This window comes from Marmota flaviventris, chromosome 17 (assembly GCF_047511675.1).
Source record: "Marmota flaviventris isolate mMarFla1 chromosome 17, mMarFla1.hap1, whole genome shotgun sequence".
NCBI lineage: Eukaryota > Metazoa > Chordata > Mammalia > Rodentia > Sciuridae > Marmota > Marmota flaviventris.
The window spans coordinates 35,476,312-35,502,097 of record NC_092514.1 but is presented as its reverse complement, the minus strand read 5'-3'; the positions used below and the strand labels follow the sequence as shown (position 1 = coordinate 35,502,097).

Below are 25,786 nucleotides of genomic sequence, written 5' to 3'. Positions count from 1 at the left end.
TGTCCCAACCTCATCCCCACTCTATCCTTGTTCTTTCTGCCCACCATCGTGTCTTGGCCACACTGAATGACATGGGAGTACTTGAATAAGTGGTACTATTTTGTGCCTTTACCCCTCTCCCTAGTTAGCAAGGACTGCCTGTGTTGCATCTCTGGCAGCAGATTTCCATCTGTGGCAGAGCCTAGCTGGAAGAAGAGGAAGCCTGAACCTAATTCAGTTCTGAAATTTTATCTTTACTTGAGACTGGACATTTCACTTCATGAATTGAGGCTGTTTTGTGACTTAAAGGTAATCATAGCTTCCTGTTTAATCTAAGATTGAAAATTTTGAGGCTAGTCCTAGTTTTCACCCAGGGTCAGGGAGAACTAAAACCTCCAGAAAAAATATGAAGGAATAATAGGAGAAAAAAATAAATATTGTTATGATAAGATGCTAAGAGCCACATTTGTTTCCAGGTACCCATGCTGGTCCTTCCCTTGACTGTGATTCCTTCCTGTCTGGAAGAAAGAAGGAGGAAGGAGAGGAATTAATCAATTAAGATCGAGTGGCACAGGGGTGGGAAAGAAACCTTGGGCAGGGCAGGCTCTGTCCAGGGAGCATAAGTTCGTGGCAAGACTCAAGTCGCAATGTTGCCCCAGGAATCGGCCTCCAAACTTGACAGGGTCTCTCAAAGGGGGACTGGGAGACTTCAGTGGAGCTGCCCCTCACCATACAGAAACTTTCTAATGCAAATGAACCCCAGAAGGTCAATATAACTGCAAATAAGTATCAGCCAGGTGGAGATGACAGACACCAGATCCTTTTCTGATGGCACTCTCCAGCAGACACCAGAGAGAGGAAAAGGGAGCCATTTAAAAGGAAAGGGTCATGACCAAAGATAAGGGGGAAAGGAGGCCACCTGGCTGACTGCCTGTCTCACCGCCCACCGGATGTGCACGCAGAATGCAGGTAATGCAGAAAACGAGGTTGACAGGTCAGGAAATGCACCCCAAATGCACTACTAAATGTCGGAGCTGGGACTTAAATTCAATGTGTCCAGCTCCAAAGTCCATTCTAGCAGGCCACAGTGCCTGGCTCTGGGTCAGCAAGCCCTCGTGTTCATTTTCTTCATCTTGTGTGCACCTAAGAACTGGGGTCCTGGGTGATTTGCGTACCCGTGCACACCATCCCTGCAGGGCAATTGGGTGCAGAGTCTTAGGGCAGTGCTCAGGTAGGCTGCTGTGGGGGCTGGAAGAAGGTCTCCAGGCCTCACCCAGTGCCCTGGCCACCTCTGCCCTGCTGTGTACATCCTGTCTTCCTATCCTGGGGCTTCCATCTGCCTTCTCAGGCATGTGCCCCACATGGCAAGGCTCACCACCTTCTCCGGCATCACAGGACTGCTGGAGAGCAGCCAACACACTGTTAACCAACCAACCTGTCACATCTATATGTACACAACCTGTCACATCTATATGTTACTCCCTCACAGGCCAGTCTCATGCTGGAGCTGGGGACCCCTTGTCTAACACCTGGGAGAGTCAGCACACCTAGATCAGGCATCAACCAGTGAACTGAAGGCCAAGGAAAAACCCCCGAGTCAGTCAAGGGCAAAGGATACCCTCCCTCTGGTGATCTTCACTCACATCTCTCCTATTGGTGAAGGGCTTAGAATATGACCACCGGCTACTGTGATCATGATATTTTCTACAGCTTATCACAACAGGTCCCCCAGCTTCTGAGGCGTTGAACAACACTTGTGGGGATGGGGGTTTGGTGCCACTTTGGGCTTGGTCCGAAGGCCCTCAGCCTGTCCTCAGCTGCTGCAGCAAATCTAACATCAGAAACTGTTGTCCAGCAGCAGGACCAGTGCCTGGTTATCTCCTCTGAAGAACATTCCCTCCTGGACAGCCCATGTCTGACACCCGTCTAAGTCCTCAGCACCTAGTATGACAGCACACAGCAGCGGCATGACCCGTGCTTTGATGCTTTGGGAATATCAATTGAGAAGAGACAAGAGTTTTCACAAATTGATACATTTACTTCATTATTTGTCAGTCAGTTGTGTACATATAGATGTCACTTTAAGTTACATAATTGCAAGGACATGAACACATGGTAGCTCATCCCTCTGGCTGAGTGTCTGGGGAAAATTCAAATCCTTTTGTGGTTTCTCTACATTTTCTGATAGCTCCACCCACCCTGGCCACTTCCCCCTGGACCTACTCCCCTTCTCCCCTGCCCTCCCTTCCCTCCGTGATGTGGCAAGGCAGGGAAGGGCCAGTGAAGACAGACTGCAGGTTCACAGCGGCCTGCTGGCCAGGCGTCTGCCGCAGCTGCTTTGGTGTTCTTGCTGGTCTCAGGTAGTGTACACTTTGCCACTTTGAAGAAACTAAATTCCTTGAAGGCAAGGACCAGGGCCTCTTTGTCCCTGGGCATGGAGGGACAGGGGACATGAAGAGCAGTATCTTGGTAGACTGCTGAGCATGAGTCACCCATGGGGGCTCTGGGGCTCCAAGCTGGGACAGGACAAGCTCATGAACAAATCACTAAGACGTGACACAGTGGGTGCTACAACAGAGATGTACAGAGCACTATGGGAAGGGAAGGGGCTGCGCAGAACAGCTTCCTCAGAGGGACATTTATTGGCAGGTACCATATCCTACGTTAGGCACTTCAACTCCATTTTATTTAATCCTCCTCAAGGAGGAAACCAATCTCAAAGGCGAGTCACCAGAAAAGCTGCTGAGCTGGGCTTCAGATCCAGATCTGTCGGCTTCTCAAGCCCACTCGCTTTCCTCTGTGCAAGCGGCCAACTGTGGGGAGATCTGATGTGGGGCTCAGGGAATGGTAGAGAGACCTCCAGAATAAATGAATCACTTTCAGAGCAAAGTAAAATAATAAAAAAACAAAAATGAAAAACACACAAAAGAAACAAAAAAACACCATATTCTCCCCAAATTTCACATCGTGACTAGCTGGAAGAGCAAACATAAAAGATGCTGGAAACATGACCGTGGAGAGAAGAGCTGTCTGAGCGGATGTTAGCTTTTTCCTCCTGATTTCTTGTTCTCTAAGCCAATAGGGCCAAAGAATATTCCAAAACTGCTGCTGCTGACTGGCTCCAGGAGAAGAGAGACCTCTGGATTTTAAATGTCTCTAGGACAGCTTCACTTTGGGCTCTAGAGTCTCAGTTTTGTTTTTTATACTGTAAGATAGAGAGATTAGAAGTGGGTGAGGGAAGCCAGTGGGGAGAGAACTCGGGAAATCTCAAACCCTAGTCACCTAGGTCTCCCCGCCTCCAGCAGAGGCTCCTCAGCAGTGGTGACACCCAGGCAGGAGACACTGGACAGTCCAATCTCTAGTTCATGCCTGGACCCTCTCTTTCATTTAACAGAAAAAGAAGCTGTTGGCCTTGGTTGGGGGCAGGAGGAGGCTCATAATAAAGAAACTGGTAACATTAGAAATGAACATGTGGTCACCCATACTTTGAATCTTGTTTGAGGAAGAAAATTCTCAGGATCTGAGAATTCCTCTGAGAGGAAGACTCTCAGAAATCATAGGATGATCCTCTGCCAATCACTGTTTACAAAAATGGACCCTGAACCCCATATTTGGAGATTCTGAGTTGGAAGGATAGGGAGCTAGGGGCAAACTCCTTCTCTAGGTTGTTTTAACACCATCTACATTCCTGTCTCACTCCCTTCCTCCACCCAACAGATCCCTGAATGATTCCTCAATAATCCTGCCACAGTGTGAGTACCCTGGAGTCCCCAAACAGCTGTCCTCTTGGAGCCACCACAGCACTGCTGCCAGCTCTGGCACCACTGCTTCCAAGACAGTTCTCTCCCTTCGCTTAAGTCCCCATTCCAGCTCATTCAGCACTTTTGGCAGAAATCTGCCTTTAAGGATTAAGGGTGAACCCCTCACCCAAACTTGCAGAAAATAAATGCAACCAGAAGAGGAGTAGCTGGTGGGGATGGCCTGAGCACTGGCCCTTCTCAGCTGTGGGGCGGGGGCGACTCCTAGTGGTCACAGTTATCACTGCCCCATTCTCAGGCTGAGGTGGGAACCAAGCACTTACTTTGTTCATGATCCAGTCAGCATCTTCAATGGCTCTTTTAATAATCTGCTGGATTCTCTCAGGGTTGTCTTCATCTGAATGAACTCGGAAACTCTGGAAGTTTCAGCATAAAAAAAAGATAACTAGACAAAATTCACAGTGCCAGCAGCTTCAGAGCACCAGTCCTTGGCCAGATAACATTGCTGGCAGGATACACCCAGCATCTCTTAATCCTCTATGGTTATCATTATCCCACTTAGAGCTGAGGAAACAGGGGCTCAGAAATCCAAATGTGCTGCTAAGCAACAGCATTTGAATCCTAGTCTATTTGATAGCAAAGAGGACAATCCTGGCAGCAGGACAGATGCTTAAAGGACTGACCCTCTGGGCCAGGGGTTATCAGGCAGGCTATCAGGGCTAAAAGGAAACTTCAATCTCTCTGTTGAATTTGCTCCTCACTGAAGCTGCTTTCCTCAGAGTGAGACCTCCTCCTCCCCCACACCAGGAAGAGGGCTTCTCTCTGGAACAGCCAAGCAGGAACAGAAGGCAGTGGAGGAGGTGGTTTTGAGGAATCCAGCCAGGCCCAAGACAGAGCACAGGCTGATGTTGGCTTCAGATCAGTCTGAGATTTGGGTTCACTGGGGTGATTCTCAGGGCCCTTTAGAAAGAACTGGTACCTCCCTTCCCTGTCATTCCCAACCCCACACATCCCCCTTCTCTCTTGAGGAACCACCTCAACTCCCTCCTCTGGAAAGCCCTCCTGACTCCCCCAGATGGCTAACCACTCCCTTCTCTGTGTTCCCACAGCCTTCTGTTGCTACCTCTATATATTTTTTTTTAACTTTTCACATTATACTTGTATGAATTCTAATTTTTAAATTTTTTATTTGGAAATGATTTATTACAGAAAGGTTGCAAAAAAAAGTACGAAGAATTCCCTTCCACAATCACTAGTTGTTAACATTTTGCTATATTTGCTTTATTGTTCTTTGTATGTGTATTATAAGTTTTCCCTGGAAGGATTTAAAAGTATCTTGCAGACATTGTGCCCACAAACCCTAAGCACTTCAATGTGCATTTCTTAACAACAAGGGCGTTCTCTTATATAATCATAGTAATCAAATGCAGAAAATTTAACATTTACGCTATTATCTAATGTACAACCCACATTCCAATTTCATGCACTGCTCCAATAATGTCCCTTACAGACATTTTTTTCTGGTCCAGAATCCAATCTGGGATCATGCATTACATTTAGTTCTCACATCTCTTTAGTCTCCTTTAATCCAGGGCAGCTCTGTTTCATGAAATTGACATTTTTTTGGGGGGTGAGAGTTTGCCAGGGATTGAATTCAGGGACACTCAACTACTGAGCCACATCCCCAGCCCTATTTTGTATTTTACCTAGAGACAGGGTCTCACTGGGTCATTTAGTGCCTTGCTTTTGCTGAGATTAACTTTGAACTTGCAATCCTCCTGCCTCAACCTCCAGAGCCACTGGAATGACAGATGTGTGCCACCATGGCCAGCTAAGTTGACATTTTTGATGAGTACAGGCCAGTAGGTTGTCTGGTAGATGGTGGTTTGGGTTTACCTGATATGTTCCTGTGATTAAATTCAGGTTGTGTGCTGTTGGCAAAATGACGTGGTCTACAGTCTATTTCAATTACCCACTGAACCGCCCTATTCATATGCTGGAGCAGAGGTGATATGCTATGAGCAGCCTCGGCCTCCTGGACAGACACCAGAGAGGGGCTGTGTTGCTCAGCATTGTTTCCAGTTTCTCTTGCCAAACTCCAACCCCCACCTGAAAGACTATCCTTCCCCTGGCCTGACTCCCTGCCAGACCCCCACATTAAAGGACCCCCCCTGACACAGTGCATCATGGTTCCCACCTGCCTGACAGCATGTTTGTAATGCTCCTGGATGCCCTTGGTTGGCAGCTGCCGGCAACAACGCAGCAAGTATCGGTAGAGCTGTCGTGGCTTCTGGATCAGCTCTGCCCCAGGTAGCGGGGCCATCCGCAAGACCCTCTTCTGGAAAACAAAAAGCATTCCTTCTTAGGTATCAAGTCAGATCTCTACATGGTTCTGGCCTCTTGGACCCAGCCCTCTGAGAAGCAGGCCTAAGGCAGCACAGAAGCCAGGTCCCCTTCTTGGCCCACTCCCATGGAGCCCACACCCTGGGCTGGGTCTCAACCCTGCTGAAGTCTCAGCCCACGAACAGTCCTGCAAGAATCATAAGCAAGCGTGGAGGGAGATACACAGTCTCATCATTGGTGTCTTTTTTCTGGAGTCCAACTTCAGGTGGCGGATAAGTAGGTGATATTGAGCAGAGGAGGGAAGATAAGCAAGAAGACTCTGAGTGGCAATCGGAGCAACCAGCTCTGATGCTAGCCAGGCACGTCCTAGTGACGGCACCAGGGAAGAGACTGGAGAAGCTACTCAAAGCACAGCCCTAGACCAGCAGCAATGGCATTACTCAGAAACTTGTCAGAAATACAGAGTCTGAGGCCAACCAGATTCCTTAGACCAATCTGCATGCTAACAAGATCCCAGCAGATTCATATGCACATTAAAGCTTGAAAAGCATGATTCTAGAAGGCTCTGTATGAAGAAGCAGCTGCACACAGAGTGACCAGGTGAAGTCAGAGCCTGGGCATATGACTTTACTTCACTGTGTGTTGAGTGCTGAGCACTTACCTGTTTGCAATTCATGCATACATTAAAAAACTAAGCACAGAAGTCTGGTAACTTGCCCAAGATCACAGCTGATAAAGGTAAAAACTGAGATTTCAACACTGGCAATCTAGCTCCAGAGCCCATGTTTAAAAAAAACAGCTTTACTGAAGTGTTGTTGACGTACAGTCAAGCGCACACATTTAAAGGGTACCATTCCATAAGTTTTGACCTCAATGCATTCGAGAGAGATCATCACCACAATCAAGAGTGAACATACCCATCATCCCCAGTTGCCTCATGCCTCTTTGTCATCACTGTCGTCCCCACTTTCCCATCCCCAAGCAAATACTGATCTGCTTTCTATCACTGCAGGTTTGTTTGCATTTTCTATAGTCTGTATAAGTGGAACGATACTCCGTGCTCTTTTGGGTCTGTAGAGCCCATATTCTTTTCTTTCTTTTTAATTTAAATTTGTTTTTTAATATATCAAACATAAAAATTTTACAAATGTATAGGGTACCAGTGATATTTCAAAATGTGTATACATTTTGTAATGTTTAAATTGGGTTAAACATGTCTTCCTCCTCACTTATCATTTCTTTATGGTGAAAATATTCAAAATCCTTTCTTCTATAAGACCTATATTGTTAATCTTTGTATTATACATGTCCTCTCCAAAGAACCCACTACCCTAGCCTGAACTTTGTCTTTTTTTTTTTTAAGGAAACTAAAAGCATATAAATGTTTTTAAATGGTAGATTCTAGAATGTAAGGGCTAGTTAAACATTCATTAAGAGACTCCCAGCCCACAGCCATGTCCCTCCCTGTTCTCACTGCCCCATTGGCTCAGGCCTGAACTTCTTCCATAGAACTCTGCCTGGTGCCCCTGCCTCCCACGTCACTCCAATCTCCTCCACACTGCCACCAAAGGAGCTCTGGAACCAGTATCCTGGGTACATTACATTCAGCCACAGGAACATCTCCCAGATCCCAAAGCATCACCTCTCAGTACCTTTGTAGACGCAGTCTGCTGAGCTCTATGCTCCCTTTCCCATCTCCTCACTCAGCCTTCCAGATCCAGCTCTTTCCTCCAGGAAGTCCTTCCTGGCACTGTTCCTTCCTGAGGATAGGGGAATCACTCCATGGTGTGTGGGGCTACAGGGCCCTGGTCATAGTGCTGCTGCAGTACTTCCCACTGGGGAATTCATCTGTTGCCAGGCCAGTGGCTCCCACTAGGTGACAGCCTGGCCCAGGTTCCAGTGCAGCCCCTCGCCCACAGCAGTCTTCACACACTGGTTGAGCTGAACTCCAAGAGTCGACTATCTCCTTTGTACAGATTTTCCCTCTCTGAGAGACAGGCTCTCTGTGTTCCAGCTGAAGGAGCTAAACGACAGATTAAGTGAATGATACAAGTTTAAAGTAGTATAAAAAAGAGCAAGACAACCTTCTTATCCACACCCCAGCCAGAGAGAAGCAAATACTAAATCAGATGTCCTTACACTAAGGAAAGAAAGTTATGAAGAAGTTCCTTCAGGGATGGGGATGTGGCTCAAGCGGTGGTGCGCTCACCTGACATGCGTGCTGCCCGGGTTCGATCCTCAGCACCACATACAAACAAAGATGTTGTGTCCGCTGAAAACTTAAAAAAAAAAAAAAGAAGTTCCTTCACAGCCTCAGCAATTTAGTGAGGCCCTAAACAATTTAGTGAGAACCCTAAAAAAGGGGCTGGGTATGTGGCTCAGTGGTTAAGCAACCCTGGGTTCAATCCTTGGTCTCTTCAGAACATCAGGGTTCAGAAGCTCCTTCATTCCCCTTCCAGCATGTTATCTTCCTGACAACAATACACATCTGTAATTCCTCCTGGTTCCCTCTTGCTCTGACTCTGAAATGGACAGTGGTTGTCTTCCCACCATCCCCTGGAATAGCTTTGTGTGCAACTCAGGATACATCCTTCCACAAGTTTCAGCCCTCCAGACCAATCAGAGCTTTGCATCCATGTGAGCTCAGGGATTGGTTCACAGATTGGTTCACAGCTAGAAGCTAATCCAATCAAAAGTAAAGCTCACCATCTCTGAAGATGAGACTGAAAGGACTCCACCTCTTTCCCACTAGTGTTGATCCTCTCAGGGAAGCCATCTTGCCTCTTACTGAACCCTGACACTGCAGCCTCACCACAGAAGGCAGAGCTGAGACCCTGAGAGAAACCAAGTCCAAAGAACTCATGTGAGCCCTAAAACCATCCACCTGAAGGCACCCCAGTCCTAGACCTCTCAATGATATGAGTCCTTTGCCAAAGCTGCTTGTGCTTGTTGTTTAGTCACTTGCAATCCAAAGAGTCCTAAATGGATGACAGATTCTGACCTCCCAAATTCTGTTTCCATGATGTACTCAGTTGGTTCTAGCTGTAAGGAAGAGTCTAAAAAGGATAAGGTTCCTCAAGTTCCTTCTACTATGAATCAACATCAGTCTGACTAGCCACAGGTAAGCCCAAAAAACAGAGGGGACCCCATACAATGTTGGCCAAGAACTTCAAGGGCAACCATAGAGGACATACAAACAGAGTCCCAAACAAGATGGGCAGATTTCCCTGGCAGGCTTCCCCAAACTATATAAAGTGCTAATCAAATATTGTAAAATGCTAGTCGTGTAACAGATGGTTACCATCTGTAGTCCTCAAAATTAACATTTGGAAAGAGCACAACTTTGTTTCGTTTCTTAAAACCCAAGCAATACTTAGTAACCAACCCAGCAAGTATGGGCGGTAGATTATTTTCAGCTCAATTATAATACTTAGTCATTCTCAGTAATAACTAGTAGAGAATACATGTGTGGGTCCACTTAGAAGAACTAAATTAAAAATGTTTTAATTTAATTTAAAGTGTAGGTTTGTTATTAAGGGGCAATGAACTTCACAGCATCATTGCTAAAACAAGAGTCAAACCCTGTGACCCTGGAAATGCTTGCTTCTCTTCCCTGCCCTTTGGACTTGACCTTTGCTTCCCACCCAGGCTCCTTGCATCTGTGATGGCATCTTCATTGCCCTGGCAACCAAACTAAAACCATCACAGAGTGAACTTACCTCCTCCTTATCCCTCAATCTCCAATCCACTGGTTTCTAAGTCATATCAAATTTTACCTCTAATTTTTCCTCAAATTTGTCTCCTCCTCTTGGTTTAGACTCCATGTGTGTATGTGTGTGTGTGTGTGTGTGTGTGTGTGTGTGCACGCGCATATGTGTTGGTATTTCTGGGGATGGAACCAGAGCCTCACACATACTCAGCCAGCACTCTGCGACTGAGCTACGCTCCCAGACCCCCTTTTTTGAGACATGATCTCATTAAGTTGCCCAGGTTGGCCCTGAACTTGCAATCCTCCTGCCTCAGCCTCCCACACCCAGCTTTGGTTCAGACTTAAATCTCAACTGTGATAGTCCTCAAGCTGGTTTCCCAGCCTTTCAATCCATTTCTCTCATATATTCTCCACCCAACAGCCAGAGTGACTCTTTCTGAAACATAAATCTCAGGGTATCTTATCCCGAGGAAGTTTAACCCTTAATATTCACTCCTACTCCTCATCATTCATGGCAACATTTTCCATTATGTAAGACAAACACCTGAAATTATTTTAAGCAGTATATGGATCACATTTTTTCATTGTAAAGATTTTTATATTTATTTCTATATGTGATGAGGAAAAGCCACAATATCATAGATATTAGGCTTAAAATAGTTTTTAAAGGAATGGGCATAAAATTGATTTTTAAAAATGTACCAAGCAAATAATAATGTGACTGAATAAAAATGTGATTGAAATGTGGATATGTCAGAAATCATAAAAGTGGAACTGAAGTTTAGAAAGCACTGGTCTACAGAATAAAATCCAGACTCCTTTCTGTGGCCTGCAAGGTCCCTTTTGATCTGGCCCCTGCCCATCTCTCATCTGCACCTCAACACTTAGGCCTAATCCAAGCAAACTGAGCCTTAAATGGCACACTCCATGACAGCGCACTTTCTGATTTCCTGTTACGGTATCGGCACTGTCACAGAATACCTGGCATGAAGTATTAGGGGCTCTCCAGAGAAACACAACCAATTGAAGGGTATATGCATTTGTGTGTGTGTGTGTGTGTGTGTGTGTGTGTGTGTGTGTGTGTGTGATTTGCTACAAGGAATTATAGAGACTAGCAAGTCTGAAATCTGAAGAGCTGACGTCATAGTTCTAGCACAAAGCCTAAAAGTTGCTGTACAACCAGGAAGGACCAGTGTCTCCATACAAAGGCCACCAAGCAAAAGGATTTTTCTTATTTGGGGAAGATTCAGACTTTTCATTCTAGTCAGGACTTTAATAGATTGAATGAGGTCCACTCATATTAAAGGGGGCAAACTGCCTGATCAAATCTACCAATTTAAATCCATAAATGTCTTCGCAGACACACCTAGAATAATGTTCAAATATCTGGGTACCTCACAGCCCAATCAAATTGACCCATATTATCCCTTCCCCAAAACGTCCCATATCTGTTTGCTGAACACCCCCCACCCCCCCCACCCCCGTCCTCCTACAATACTCCTCTGTTTCCTGCAGCTCTCAGTCTTCACTACTCAACTCTGGGTCTGGCACTTCCTCCTGGGAGCCCTCACTCGTCCAGTACCCTGAACCATGTTCAGTGGGATGACCTCAAAAAGCCCTCATCACCCCAAAGTACTCTAGCCCAGGCTCCAGTTCAGGCTCTGGCCTGGATTACTGGAAGGAGATCTACCTGCCCTCAGGGGCCCGCCAGCTGTCCTCCACACAGTGATCACCCTGCTTAACTTCCCCACTGAAAATAATCCCACAACTGACATTAGAGAATGATGTGAATTATTATTAATCATTAATTTTCTTAGAAATAATAATGATGTTATGGTTATGTGCAGAATTCCCTTATTCTTAGGAGATGCAAGTGGGAATTATTTAGAGGTGATGTGTCATCAGATCTGCAACTTATTTTCAAATCGTTGAGCAAAAGTCAACACCAGGAGAGAAGAGACAGAGTGAGAAAGATAAGGAAACGTGGAGGCAGGCACAGGGGGGCACACCATCATCCCAGGGGCTCAGCAGGCTGAGGCAGGAGCTTCACAAGTTCAAAGTCAGCCTCAGCAATTTAGCAAGGCCCTAAGCAACTCTGCAAGACCTGTCTCTAAATTTCAAAAAATACAAAACAGGGGTTGGGCTATACCTCAGTGGTAGAGCACTTGCCTGGCACGTGTGGCCTGGCACGTGTGGCCTGGCACATGTGGGGCACTGGGTTTGATCCTTAGCACTACACAGAGATAAATAAATAAAATAAAGATGTTATGTCCATCTACAACTAAAAATTAAAAACAAAACAAAACAAAGGCTGGGGATGTGGGTCACTAGTTAAGCGCCCCTGGGTTCAATCCCCGGTACAAAAAAAAAAAAAAGTGGCAAAATGTCAAGACTTCATTTGGATGTTAGGGATGGACATTTTGCCATTATTTTAACTTCTATGCATTTTGAAAATGTTTGTGATAAAAAGTTATTTAAGAAACACCCTTGGCAGAGAGCCATCCAGTTTTCCTTCCTCAACATGCACCCTAGTGGCAGGGAACTCACAGGCACCCCATTTTCCTCCACTCAGGCTGCTGGGAAATCCTTCTGGTTCTGAGCTAAAGCCTGCCACCACACAATTCTACTCATTGGTCTCAGCTCTGCCCTCCGGGACTAACATCTTCCCTCACCTACCCCAAATTCCAGTTTCTCACACCCAAAGTCTACTACAGCCCCTTGTCATTGCTTTCTCAACATAATCATTGGGAAAGGAATGTCATCTCCCATAGCTTCTGCATCCCACTTGCCTCCTCTGGACATATGTCCCTCATTACTGATATCATTCTCAAACATACTGTCAGTGGGAAAGCAGTAGTTGATTGTGTTCTGACCAGTTCCATCCCTGATGGCACTGTCACCGCCTTTGATCTAGGAATTCAAGGAATGCAGCCTAATCTGAGCTGCATTCTCTGCTCAGGCTTTCACATGGCCCTGGCATCCACTTTAAAAGCACCTTTCCCCCATGAACTATTATTAAATCAGTTTCCCCATCTTGTATTTTATTAGTTCAGTCCAGAGTCACAATCTGCCACACAAGCTATTACCCAACTCTACTCAGCTCCATACAACAAAAGCAAAGAAACAACCACAGATAAGGTACAAGAAATCAGAAAGAGATTAACCCTACCTGCCATAAATGTCATTTATCTATGCAACACCAGTCAGAGCAGCTAATGTATGTATAGCTCTGGACTCAGCCCTGGCCATAGAAATGAACAGTCTGACATAACTTGGCTGTCCTACCTAACGGCAGGTCTTATTACCATTCAGGGAGCGATTAGTACACAGCAAGTATGAGACCTTCCATCTGGTATCTCATTTAATCCTCACAACAATATTATTGTATACATACCATTAGCTTCATTTTTAAGATGAGGAAACTGAGGCTCTGAAGGGTTAAGTAATTTGATAGAGGCCAAACAGCTAGCTAGCTCATGGTAAGGTAAGGCATTGAACCTAAGTCTATTTGATTCCAAAGCTCATGCCCTTCCTTGCTTCATGATACCACCTGCTGGGTCTATGTCAGCCATCCATAAAAATGCTAACCAGATCAAGGTAGAGGACCCCACAAAGAACTCTTTCAGGACTCCTGAAGGACCAGGTTCATGCATTTATTAAAGCACTTGACTGGACTATTATTCAGTACTTCTCAACCTCCTCCACAAAACCTTGTTCCACGCTTTAAAGAAACACAAGGACATCACCTAGAGTGCCCCTGTCCCCACCTCTGCATATAGATGAAAAAAAGTCAGACTGATGTCAATTACACAGATAAAGAAAGGGGACCACAAAGAAAATGCTAAGCATGAGCATGCATGCACACACACAAACAACTACAAAATCCAAAGGAGACCATGACAAAATAAAGGGAAAGGGGAGAGGAAGCCACAAAGGAAATTTCGTGAGAGCCAAGTGTTATCCCTGACACGGATGTTCAGAAACAGGCCTCCAGGCCCCCCACTGTTCTTTTCCTTAACCTGTGTCTGGACACAGGGCACCGAAGTGGGAAATATCATACATTAAAAAAAGAATGGCACTGCAGAAAATAACTAGAAATTATGCCCTGTTGAGTACTGATAAAAGCTAAATTTAAGCCTGCACAAGCCATTTTTAAATATGCAATTACTCTTCTTGATGGGGAAAGCTGAAAAATAGGAATGGCTTTGCTCCCTGTCCCTGTCCACTCCAGTGCTCCATTTCCCAAGCTACAAATGGGACAGCAATCTTGCTTCCTCCACTCCCTCTCCTGTGTAGTCAAGTTCTCAACCAATGCAGCCCTTACCCCTCACTCCCACTGGCACTAGTTTGGATTCCAAATTTGTACCTTTCTCTTGCTTGGACTCTCCAAATACCTCCTAATCTGACTCTCTCCATCCAGTCCAATCCCCACAGTGCCACCCAAGGACACTTGCTAAAAAATACATTGTCATTCTCTTTTCTTTAAAACCTCCGCAAGCAGTTCTTTAGCCATGTTCTCCTATCTGGAGGTCTGGTGGGTGACAGTGACGAATTCAAGAGTCCTAAGGGCCATCACCTGATGAATGGATGTGGTGCTTTCATATAATGGAATATTATTCTGCAATAAAAGAAACCAAGGACTGACAGATGACATAACATGGGTGAAACCTGAGAGCATTCTGCTAGGTGAAAGAGGCCAGCCACAAGGGGCCACATAATGTATGATACCATTGATATGAAATGATCAGAATAAGCAAATCTATACAGACAGAAAGAGTAGTGTTTAATCAGAGCTGGGAGGAACAGGAAGAGATGGGGGGGTGGGACGGCTAAAGGGGATGATTTTGGGGGGATAATGGAAATTCCTAAAATTGATTATGGTGATAGATTGTATATTTCAGCTCACATTCTAAGATACAGTAAATGAATGCACTTTAAATGGGCGAAGCATATGCGATATAATTTGTATCTCAAAAAAAAAAAAAAGCTTTAAAAAAAAAAAAACAGTAACAACAAGAAAAGATTAATCCTAAAAGCTAAGGATTTTTGGCCACGGAGTCACGGAGTGACTTGCTCTGTAACACAGAAATACTCAATCAAACCGCTAAGGTTGCTCTAGGTAACGGGGTGCTCCTGCAGATGGAGTGGGTGGTAGAGATTCCTTTTAAAAAACGAGCAAACAGGCTGACCCCGAGGTTGGGCCGCGAGATCAGCATTTCAGCCATGGGCCGGGGCCCGACTTTGCAGAGGCCTGGACACCCCCGGCTCCCCCCGGCCCCCGCACGCCCTCCCTCGCGCCACCGGCCTCCCCAGCTCCTCCGAGACCGCCCGGGGCGAGGCCTGCGACTCAGGGGGTCCGGCTATCCCGGTGAACGAGGGCGCCCCAGCAGGGAAGGAGCGGCGCGAGTCACCCCTAGGCTTCCCTCCGGTCCGAGAACGCCGGCGGCTTCCACTTCCCCAGCCCGCCTCCGCCGCCCCAGGTGGCTCGGGTCGCCGCTGCCCCCGCGCCCCCGCCCTCGGCCTGCGCGGCGCGGCTCACCCGCCTCCACTGGGGGACGCCAGCCCGGGACGCCGCAGTAGCGGCGGTGACGAGTGCGCCTGCGCCGCGGGAGCCAGCGCAGCACCGCCCCCACCGGGTGACTGCGCGTCGAGCGCCCTCTTCCGGCCGCGCGCGGGACTCGGGGCCCTACTGGGTGCCGGTTCCCTGAAGCGACCCCACCCAGTTAAAAGAAGACAGCTGGCCCCACCAACAGCCCTCTTTACCTGTTCCTTCTGGCTCTTGCCTCCCAGGTTATAAACCTTGAAGACAAGCTCTCGTTCACCTTCATGAGTATGGATTGTGCTAAAATACTTGGGATCTGAGAAAAGGCTTGCTGGAAGATTCTTCCTAAACCTCTCGGAATCTGCGTTCGTCAAATTCAGCCCCATAACACCTGTCAAAAGAATAAATATGACAGTAATAGGCATGCTTCCTTTCAGACCCATCTATAATTATAATTGAGGGAAAGAATACAGAATTTAAACTCAGAGCTCCTGCCAGTATCATTCTTTGAAAATGAAATAATGTTGTTTCATTAAATAGGCTCTCCCCGTTCGCTAGTGTTTAAAGCCAAAGTGCTTCTCTGAATTGATTTAAATACAAGTTTTATATCCTGAAAGAAATAAAGATGTGTCTTTATCGTGAGACAAACGCTCTGTTCAATGATGCTGCTGAGCATCTCTGGGCTGTCTGAAAGGGAGTTAGATTGTCGGTGGATAATATTGCTTCTGTTCACGTCTCTCTTCTCTAGGGCTTTTTAAACCTATTTGTAATGAAAAGGCTGATTTTCTTACACAGACTCCATGTGTAGTTGCTTTAACAGAGCAATTTCTTATAATGTTGTCTTTTTTTCTTTCCTCATCTTTTTTTTTTTTTTTTTTTCCATTTTAAGGAAAATTTTGCTCACTGGTAGCACCTGGGAATCTATTTTTCTCCTCTTAGAATAAGAGAAGCAGGAGATGTTTCTTAACAGAACTGTTTTCTTAGACTTCCTCCCCTTTCTCCCCTTAACTCTCTTTAGAATTTTCCTTTATTTATTTATTTTTTGGTTTCTCTCTTCACCTAACATACTAGACAGCCTCCAAATCAGTGGGGGGCTCCTCCCCTGAAATATTCAGATAATTGCCTCCATTTATTTTCAGTATGTAGACTTGTACCAAATATATCTGAAAGATCCAATTGTGCCCTCATAAATCAGCCCTCTTATTTACACATGCATAATCAGGGGCACATCATTAGTGCATATCCAATCAATAAATCATTATGCTTTTAAGCCCCTTATTAGGAACAATCTGCAGTAACATCCTCAACTCCCTGTTCAGCCTTAGGATCACTTAATATTTTTAACAAATTTCACAATCTGTTCCCTGGTCCCATCTCCCTTTTGTTCCTAGATCGCTGCGTTCCTGCCTCAGAAACATCCTTCTAATACCTAGATCTCATAAAATATTCAAGATGCAAGCTGTTCTCTTTACCTCTGAAAGGCTCCACCTTCAGAATTACTTGTGCTTCTTCTATCCTTATAAACACATGAGATTTTATTTTTCACCAAAAAAAGCTATAAACATCCAAATACCAAGAAAAATAAAATAACCTAAAGTAGGACAGATGTGGCCAACAATCTCCAATATTATTTTCCAAGTCACAACAGAAACTTAGATTTAAAAATAATTGAACTGTGATACTTTTAACTTGACAGAAACCTTAGATTTATACAGCTTTGGGAATTAAACTAAAGAATTCTTAATAGTTCAAACAGTCACTAAAATGACATGAGTCCCATAATCTAATGAAAACCCAATCATTCTTACCATGTCATTTTCCTTTACACTGAAATTTCAGCAGATGAACACCCTTGTGTCAGAGGGTGCATGATATTTACAGATAAACAGAATTTGAATGACTTTTTGCTTAAGAAATTTGTTACCGAAGAGTTGGCTGTCCTGAGGACATGCTCTCACAGGGGAATTTATTGAATTCCCTAAGAAATACATTGCCACATTCTCTTGATTTCTGACATTGTGTCATTTAACCTGACAACTGCAGATTTGTAACCAGTATTTGTAGGGAAAGATATAAGAAGTCCTGATGCTTCCAGTTTAAACCTGTTTTAAGATTTCAAAGAGAAATGATACATTTGCATGCTCTAATTAAATCAGATTATTGTCTCAAAGGTTGACCATGTAAATAATTCAAATTAATTCATCAGTATACAATAGATTTAATAAGCATAATAAACACTTTGAAGAAAATACTTGGGACCTCCGATCTGCCCTTACTCTCACTCCGCATTATCTCAAATTTCCCTGAGAACAGAATGAGTGGTACCACGTAGTTCTCTTCTATTCAAAATATGCAAAGTTGCTATTTACCAGTTCGCAATTTGCATGTCTCGAATCCTGCCAGAACACAGGGTGAGGGGCATGGGGTGATTGTGCCAAAAGAGGGCACAGGGCAAAAATGGAAACCCAGTGAACACATCTTCACCACCCCAGGGTGCTGCAAAACATAACCCTAGCTGACTGCTCAAGATTTGTTTGTAAGACAATGAAAATATTGGGTATAAAAGGTTATGCAAAATCTCAGACATCTAGTGTCTTTTCTTCTTTAATTGCTGGGTGGAAGAAGAGGATGAGCAAGGATTTCAAGATTTTTATAAAAAAGGAGTACAAGAGGAAAAAGGGTACAATTGTGACTATTTACAACATACACTTGGAGAGTAATTTATAGGCTGGAGTTTTAGCCTTTAGTCTTCTGTCTTGTGTTACTTTCTGCAGCGCCATCAATCTAACCTTGCTGACTGGTATATGTCATTCTCTATTTCTGATGTGTTCTGTAGTAATTTATCGACAGTGGCCACACTTGAGATCACACTGGTGATCAGGTGCATGTTGTCTCTGAATGTGAGTCTCCACTTTTTCATCTCTGAAAATATGTTCAATGTCTCAAGATTTAAGATTGTAAATAACATGTATGTCCATACATACATTTTTTTGGTATAAATCAACTTTGGGATGAATTTTCCCCCCCTCAGAAGAATATGTGCATTCTGGACATTTGTATTGCAATATTACTCAAAGAATGAACGTGCTTGGGAACACCATTCTTTTTTTTGCATTTTGATGGCGGGTGACTAAAGATCCATTTTAAAATTACCTGGCTCACAATGTGTGACTCTGTTTCCACTGGTGACCTCTGTAGAGTCCTAAGATGGCCACAGATAAGAATGAAATGCTACAGTTACTAGAAGAGAAGACTGTAGGAAATAATCTGTTTTGCTAAATGGGGATATTTGGCAGAGGATGGGAGATGGAGGGGTGGACAGGGGATGGAAGAGAAGGAAGATAGAGAAAAAAAACGAAGGGAGGAGAGAATGAGAAAAAGAAAACAGAAAAGAGAGTTATTCTGTTGATTTTGTCCCAAGATGAAGGGCTGATAAAGTTGACTAGCTGAGGAAAAAAAAAAAAAAAAGGCAACATTAATGAAGGAAAACCATTATTTGGCTTGACCAGGAAATAGGGTGTTCTGGTCCATCAAATATGTAATTAATAGTTACCTTCCACTTCAGCAAACATTTACTGATACTCCTCCATGAGCAAAACTCTGTGCAAGGGCCTGGGTCATGACCAAGGCCTTGGCACACCATCCCTCCCCTTCACCCTTTCCTGTCTTCCTCTGTTTTCTGTTGAAGGCAGTTCTAATCTTGTCATTGTCCTGCAGTAGACCCCTTAATGGCTTCCCAGTGTTCTCTGAATACTTATGTCAACTCCTTACCACATCCTACAAGACCCTGCCGGGTCTGTTCTCTTAAGCTTCCCTTCATATCCCTGCAGACCACAATGTTGTTTTGCTTTTTGCAGTACTAAGGATTGAACCCAAGGGTGCTCTAGCACCAAGCTACATCCCCAATCCTTTTTATTTTATATTGAGACAGGGTCTTGTTAAATGGCCTCATTATTGTGATCCTCCTGCTTCAGCCTCCCAAATTGTCAGGATTACAGGCCTGTGCCACTGCGTTCACAGTGATCTTTCAGACCCTCAAATATAGCATGTTCCTTCCATCCTGCTCCTCCTTTCAATCCCAACTCACAGATCTCCTCCTCAATTTCTCGGACACTTCCACTCCTGCCCCACACTGGGACAGAGACCCAAAGTTGTAGCCTGTACCTTTCTCCATGGCATGCATCACAATTTATAATTATATATACTTGAATTTGGATTTCTCCAGGAGAAGACTCTGAAGCAAGGATTTGAGATCAAGTAATTCATTTAGAAGATGGTCCTAGAAAACAACCAGGAAGGGACTGGAGAAGTACAACAGGGAAGGGAAGAGGGCTCTGCCGGGCTGGGGCTGTGGCTCAGTGATAAAGCATTTGCCTAGCATGTGTGAGGCTCTGGGTTCGATTCTCAGCACCACATATAAATAAATGCATAAAATAAAGGTCCATCAACAACTAAAAATACATATATATTATAAAAAGAGGGGGTTAAAAAAAAAGAAAGAAATCCCTGCCAAGCGAGTTACCACCATGGGCAGCTGAGCTTCATCTTGCTGGGGAGGCAGTGTGGAACACTTATCTCAGTGATCCTTCCCCTCCTCTGTGGGTATTTATACTTCAATTCCTGTCAGTTACTGGCTGAACAATGCTCTCCTGCTAACTCCCTGGTACTTCTAGCCTGCTCTGCTCCCAGGCAGAGATGCAGATGCCGGGCAGCTGGAAATCAGCCAGGTATTGCACAATGGTATGGCTCAAGGGATCTTGGGTTGGCCACAGACAGTTCTGCTGGTTACGTAAACAAATACATTTACATATAACTACATTTACACATAATATGTACAAATGTGCATGTACATGAACATAGTATGCATTTGCGTGATTCTATCAGTCGTATCTGTTTCCCGAAGGAGCCCCATGGGAGCAGGGGCTGAGTGTCAGTGTCCTGCCCAGGGCCTTACCCTCACTAAAATCCTTCTCTCACCAACACCCTCAACTTCCTGGTTCCTCTCCCCTTCTGTCACTCAACTCTGGATGAATCAATCCTCCTCCTCCAATGTGCACCCAAACAGATTAATGTTGAAAAAATTACATAACAGAGATGATGGGTATTACTTTAAATTTATGATCCAAACCTGAAAGTCATACTGGATACTTCTCAGGAAGAAAATGACTGTTTCTCAGAGCTCCCACACGCCACCTCCACCCTCTCTCTTAGCTGGTGACTGCATTGAAAATTAAATACCATGGGATAAGCGCTTCCTCTTCTCATCCCTTCTGCTTCTTTCCTGTTATACTGAGGGGAGTTTCCTTCTGCCTGAGAAAACTCATCACTTTGCTGGTGCTCTTGATTCTGTCCCCTCTGTGCCCCTAAAGTTCTTCTGCTCCTTTGGCTGCCTCTTTCTTTCCTGCTACTTCATCAATCTCTGCTTCTCCACCTGTTCATCTAAGCAGCTTACCAAAGTGGTCTAGAACTTGTTACTCAAAATTTATGGACCAACAGCATGGACCTCACCCAGGAGCTTGTTAGAAATGCAGAATCTCCCATCTAGACCAGCAGAATCAATTTTTTTTTTAACCTAGAACTTCACACATGGTAGACAAGTGCTCTATGCTGAGCTACACACCCAGCCCTTTCTATTGTATTTTGGGACAGTCTTGCTAAATTGTCCAGGCTGGCCTTAAATCTGTGATCCTCCTGCCTCAACTGCTTGCGTAGCTGAGACTATAGGCATGCACCACCATGCTTGACAGAACCTACATTTTAACAAGATCTCCAGATTGTTCTTAGATACGTTAAAGTTTGACAAACACCGAGTGAGAGGTTTCCACTCAAAAACAAAGTAACAAAATTAGGAGACTGGGAGAATGTATTCTGGAGCTCAGCCACAGACCACAGACACATGAAGCAGTTATCTTAGGGAATTCTTCAGGCACAGGGAGGCAGGAAGAGGAAGCCTCCCCACCCTCTTTACAGGGAGATTCTGAACAGAAAACAATAGAGATAGCCAGTGAACCCAAAAGCTGATTGAGAAGACATCCTTCTTTATTCCACATTCCCCACCAGATAGATCTCTTTCTCACTTCTCCATCAGAGCCAAACTTTTATCTATTTCATTCAATAAATGTATAGAACACCTACCAGGTACCACCTAGTCTTGGAGGTTCTGGGGAGACAGAATAAATAAAACATATATGATCATTGTGCATGCGTTATGTCCTAGGGGCAAAGAAAATGAGGGGGAGGGGAGAGACAGACACAGACAGGAAGACAGACTGTGCTTTGCAATAAATAAGTGCTTTGCAACTGGGCATGATGGCGCACACCTGTAATACTAGTGGCTCTGGAGGCCGAGGTGGTAGGATTGCAAATTCAAAACCAGCCTCAGCTACTTAGTGAAATCCTGTCTCAAAATAAAAAATAAAAAAATAAAGGGCTGGAGATGTGGTAGTTAAGTGCCCCTGGGTTCAATCTCCAGTATTTAAAAAAAAAAAAAGTGCTTTGCAGAGAAATAAAAGGTGGTCATGTGATACACCAAAAGGTTGACATTTAGGCCAGGCCTGGTGTTGCACACCTGTAATCCCAGCGCCTAGGGAGGCTGAGGCAGGAGGATCGCGAATTCAAACCCAGCTCAGCAAAAAGCAAGGCACTAAGCAACTCAGTAAAGCCCTGTATCTAATAAAATGTAAAATAGGGCTGGGGGTGTGGCTAAGTGGTCAAGTGCCCTGGAGTTCAATCCTTGGTACTAAAAAAAAAAAAAAGTTGACATTGAGACTGAGATCTCAATGATAAATAGCCCTCATTAGCATGGTCTACACTGGCGGTCTCACTTCCTCACTTACTATTCTCCCATTTGCCCTTCTGCCTGTACAGTTAGTTGGCTTCCATCTTCACTGGTCTTAAGGTTTCAGTGGCTTTCATGTGGTCAGAAGCAATAGCCTCTTTTCTGTTTGTAGCTTCTCCACATCTCACTAGCCTTTGGGTCATCTGCCAATGAAACATTATAAAGTAAGTGAATCACCTACTTAACCTTCACCATTCTATGTTAGAAGAAGAAGAAAAATTGAAGACTTTCCTGGATAAGAAAGAAGAAAGCAGAAGAGAAAGGGAAGGAGAGAAATAAGATACATTTTATTCAAGCATAAATGTGTCATTCCAAATTTTTTTAAAAGTACGTTTTTTTTGTATTTATTTATTTACATATGTATGTATTCTTGGGTCTTGGGGATTGAACCAGAGGCACTTAACCACTGAACCATATCCTCAGCCCTTTTTTGTTTTTTTATTTTGAGACAGGATCTCACTAAGTTGCTTAGGGCCTTGCTAAATTGCGGAGGCTGGCTTTGAACTTGCGATCCTCTTACCTCAGCCTCCTGAGCTGCTGGGACTACAGGCAGGTGCCATTGCACCCAGCTGGTTTTATCTTTAAAAACCCCTTTGTTGTTGTGTCTGGAAATGAGATGGACAGCTGCTCTGGTCCAGCTCACAAAGGGAAATGCTAGTTCAACACCGTACATCAGCCATTTTCCTGACCTCTGCATTAACTCTCAGAAGTATCTGAGCAGGAGGAGGGCTGGAAGGGGCCAAGAGGCTTCCCAACAGTGCACCAGCCTGAACACATTCCCATTTCTCCTTTTCTGCCTGGAGATGGTGCAGCAAGGGGTGCAGGGTGTGGAAAGGATGAAAATCACTCTCTGCAAACTATAGAACCTTATCCAGGAGATGGATGGAAATTATTATTAGCCTTCTGATATTCAGAAATACCTAATTCAGCCCAGGGAAGATGGTTGAGGGATCCCACTACATAGTGTACTGAACTGGGGGCTGCATAAAAGTGGAATATGGTATGCCACATTTACCCCACGTGGATTGTCAAACTCTTGACCTAGGGCTTTAATTACCGTGGTTTTTATTTACATGGTTTTTAATTACCAAATACTCTTAGGGTCCATTGGAAGCACATAGACCCTGTGTGGCCCTAGTATCACATGCCAAAGCTTGCTCCTGGGCCCACGGCCATAATGGGACCACAATTTCTGACACCCCATGCTCACTCATAGCCACCTGATGGGTTGATCTTACATCTCTCGGGCCCAATGGTTTCATACTCAGTCAGCACTTGGCTCTCTGGTTATAGGATTATGGCCAAAGGTAAAGAAAAGCTCAGATTGTAGGAGATGGACTCTGCCCACTTCAATAGCAAAAGACAGCAAAAACTCAGAACAAAATCTTGTGTTGTATGTAAATCATACGAAACTTACCTCTGTATCCACAAATACAGTTTTATTGGAACATAGACATGCCCCCTTCACTTTCGTATTCTCTCAGGGTTCTTTGGGGCCACAAGAGTTGAATGGTTCTGATAGCGACAATATGGCCCACGAAGCCTAAAATATTTACTCTCTGGCCTTTGGGAAAAAAAAAAAATTGCTGATCCCTGGTCTACAGGAAGTGGTGCACATGTTTGAATCTTGGTTCTGGGTTCTGCGTGATTGTGATGAAACCCTGGGCCACATGCACAGCCATAGTACCTGTAGCACCTTCCTCCTTTCCTCACTTGAGGTCTGGTAAATATCTTGTTCCTTATTTAAATTTCTTGCTCTCCCACCTCTCTGTTTTCTTCCTGCTATTCCTCTCATCTGGAAATCACACCGATCCTCTCAATTTGCTTTTATGTCAATTTCCCCCAACCTTCAAGCAAGCCTTCCCACATCTCTCAACTGTAATTTATTTCCCCGCCCTCTTTTTTTGGCCATAATTCTTTCTGTACTGTCTCATGACACACCAGTTTCCTACTTTGCATTATAATTATTTATGCACATGTTTTATTCCCCTCTAGACTATAAACTCCTTGAAGAATGCATTGGCTCATTACAAAATTAGCATTCTGAGAACCCTTATTTGCATCACACATAAGATCTCTTGTCTTCAGAAAAAGGAGTATACTTATGACACATATAATTGGCACTTATCACACAAATCAATGATAATGGGGAATAAGGGCAAGATGGTTAATTAAAACCCAGAGCAAATTCCTCCAAAATCATTTTTCTCTTCTGCAACCGTTTTACCGATGCAATATGCACTGCTTTATATGAACTTCCCTCTCACTTTTTATTCACATTTTGTAGATATGTGACTGCATTGGCTGTCATGCAGTGAGTGGGAGCACAAACACCGGAAGTGAATAACCCACCAAATAAGCACTCCTCCAGTAGTGGAAAGCTTTGGGGCATTCTTTCCAGCGAGGGTGCAAGCTTCTGAAACATCCACCCCCAGGACTCCATAAAGATTCGGGTGCATGCCATCTGGAATTTAGACCTGAGATGATCATCTTGTAGCATGGGCCTGTTACTCCAAATAATAGGTGAATTGAAAGCAAAAAATAAACAATCAACTTCCCCAATGTGTGTTTGATTAGGCAGACTAAATAGTCTATGGCAAACATTAATTCTACAAGAACTGATAAGGAGATAAAATAAATATGAAGAACAACCCCGCCTGCCAAAGTAACATATGCGTTTGAGATGATGCTTTGCACCCATGACGAGTGTACACAAATATTGTGTTAAACCTCTCCTCTTAATAGCCTCATTTCTCACATGCTCTTCAGAGGAAAAAATGTGATGCTAATTTAAGATGACTTATCCTGCTAAGCACACAAATAAAAAATAGTTCAGAATCCAGAACATGACAGAACTCCCCTTTCACATCTAATTAAGTACTTTTAATTGGCAATTCAATTGGCACACTGTATATTTGGGGCTGGAGTGACGAAGGCAAAGAAGACCCCCTAGTAAGGTACCAAAGAGGACATGTGGGACATGTACAATTGCTTTATTGTAAGCCATGCTAGGCACAGAAAAAAGGCAATTCTCTGTACATCTGGGGAGGAATCAGCAGTGAACAGGGCAAATGCTAGAGGGTCTGATCATGATTATAAAATGTCATTTAGAAGGATATTTACATTGTTAATTAGGCAATGACGCTGATAACTGCTACTCTGTAAATTGTGCTAATTACCCCAGTGCCTTGGAAGACTTTCTAATCAGCCAGATCAATAGGCTCCCCATTTATGCTAATAATGCAATGTCATCCTCCCTGTGAAGTGCTCTGCTTACAGAGAGCAGCCTGACACCCAGTTCAGCTCCCGCCCACTGTCCTGAGCTAGAGGCAGCCCGCATTCATCTGTCGGCCTACATCACAGCAGAAAGGCTGATGCCTGCTCACCCCCAAGGTCCTCAGCCAGGGAACGAGAATCCCACCATGCTCTGAGTCTCCACCAATTGTTCAGGAAAGAGGCCTGAGTCTTTGTGCTCCATGAGACTTTTATGGAGCCACAGCCCTCTTGCTTTTGAAAATTGGTAAGATCACATAGCCCTGAGAGAGAAGGGCTATAAGGAAGACCTAGATTCGAGTCTCTGCTCTACCATTGACTTTGACTTTGGAGCAGGATACACC

General features: G+C 44.4%; 1 protein-coding gene across 4 annotated transcripts; it reads right to left on the bottom strand.

The window, feature by feature from the left end:
* Nucleotides 1-1,996: 1,996 nt before the first annotated feature.
* Lyrm9 (LYR motif containing 9) lies at nt 1,997-15,394 on the bottom strand. Of its 4 annotated transcripts, none has more exons than XM_027924502.2 (6): nt 15,329-15,382; nt 8,290-8,359; nt 7,733-8,103; nt 5,935-6,075; nt 4,061-4,153; nt 1,997-3,184 (listed from the first exon to the last, which is right to left on the bottom strand). In XM_027924502.2, the coding sequence occupies exons 4-6, from the start codon at nt 6,058-6,060 to the stop codon at nt 3,167-3,169; spliced, it is 237 nt and encodes a 78-aa protein (XP_027780303.1). In that variant the 5' UTR covers nt 6,061-6,075; nt 7,733-8,103; nt 8,290-8,359; nt 15,329-15,382; the 3' UTR covers nt 1,997-3,166. The 4 variants fall into 4 exon arrangements, with proteins under 4 accessions (XP_027780303.1, XP_071459420.1, XP_071459421.1 ...); XM_071603319.1 differs by lacking the exon at nt 15,329-15,382 and adding an exon at nt 8,787-8,914; XM_071603320.1 differs by lacking the exon at nt 7,733-8,103 and having other exon boundaries at nt 15,329-15,376.
* Nucleotides 15,395-25,786: the final 10,392 nt, after the last annotated feature.

Coding starts and splice junctions, on each gene's coding strand:
- Lyrm9 (XM_027924503.2), bottom strand. CDS start 6,060: ATGGCCCCGCTACCTGGGGCAGAGCTGATCCAGAAGCCACGACAGCTC. Junction 4,154..5,934: donor ACAAACATGCTGTCAGGCAG/GTGGGAACCATG, acceptor TGAAACTTCCAG/AGTTTCCGAGTTCATTCAGA.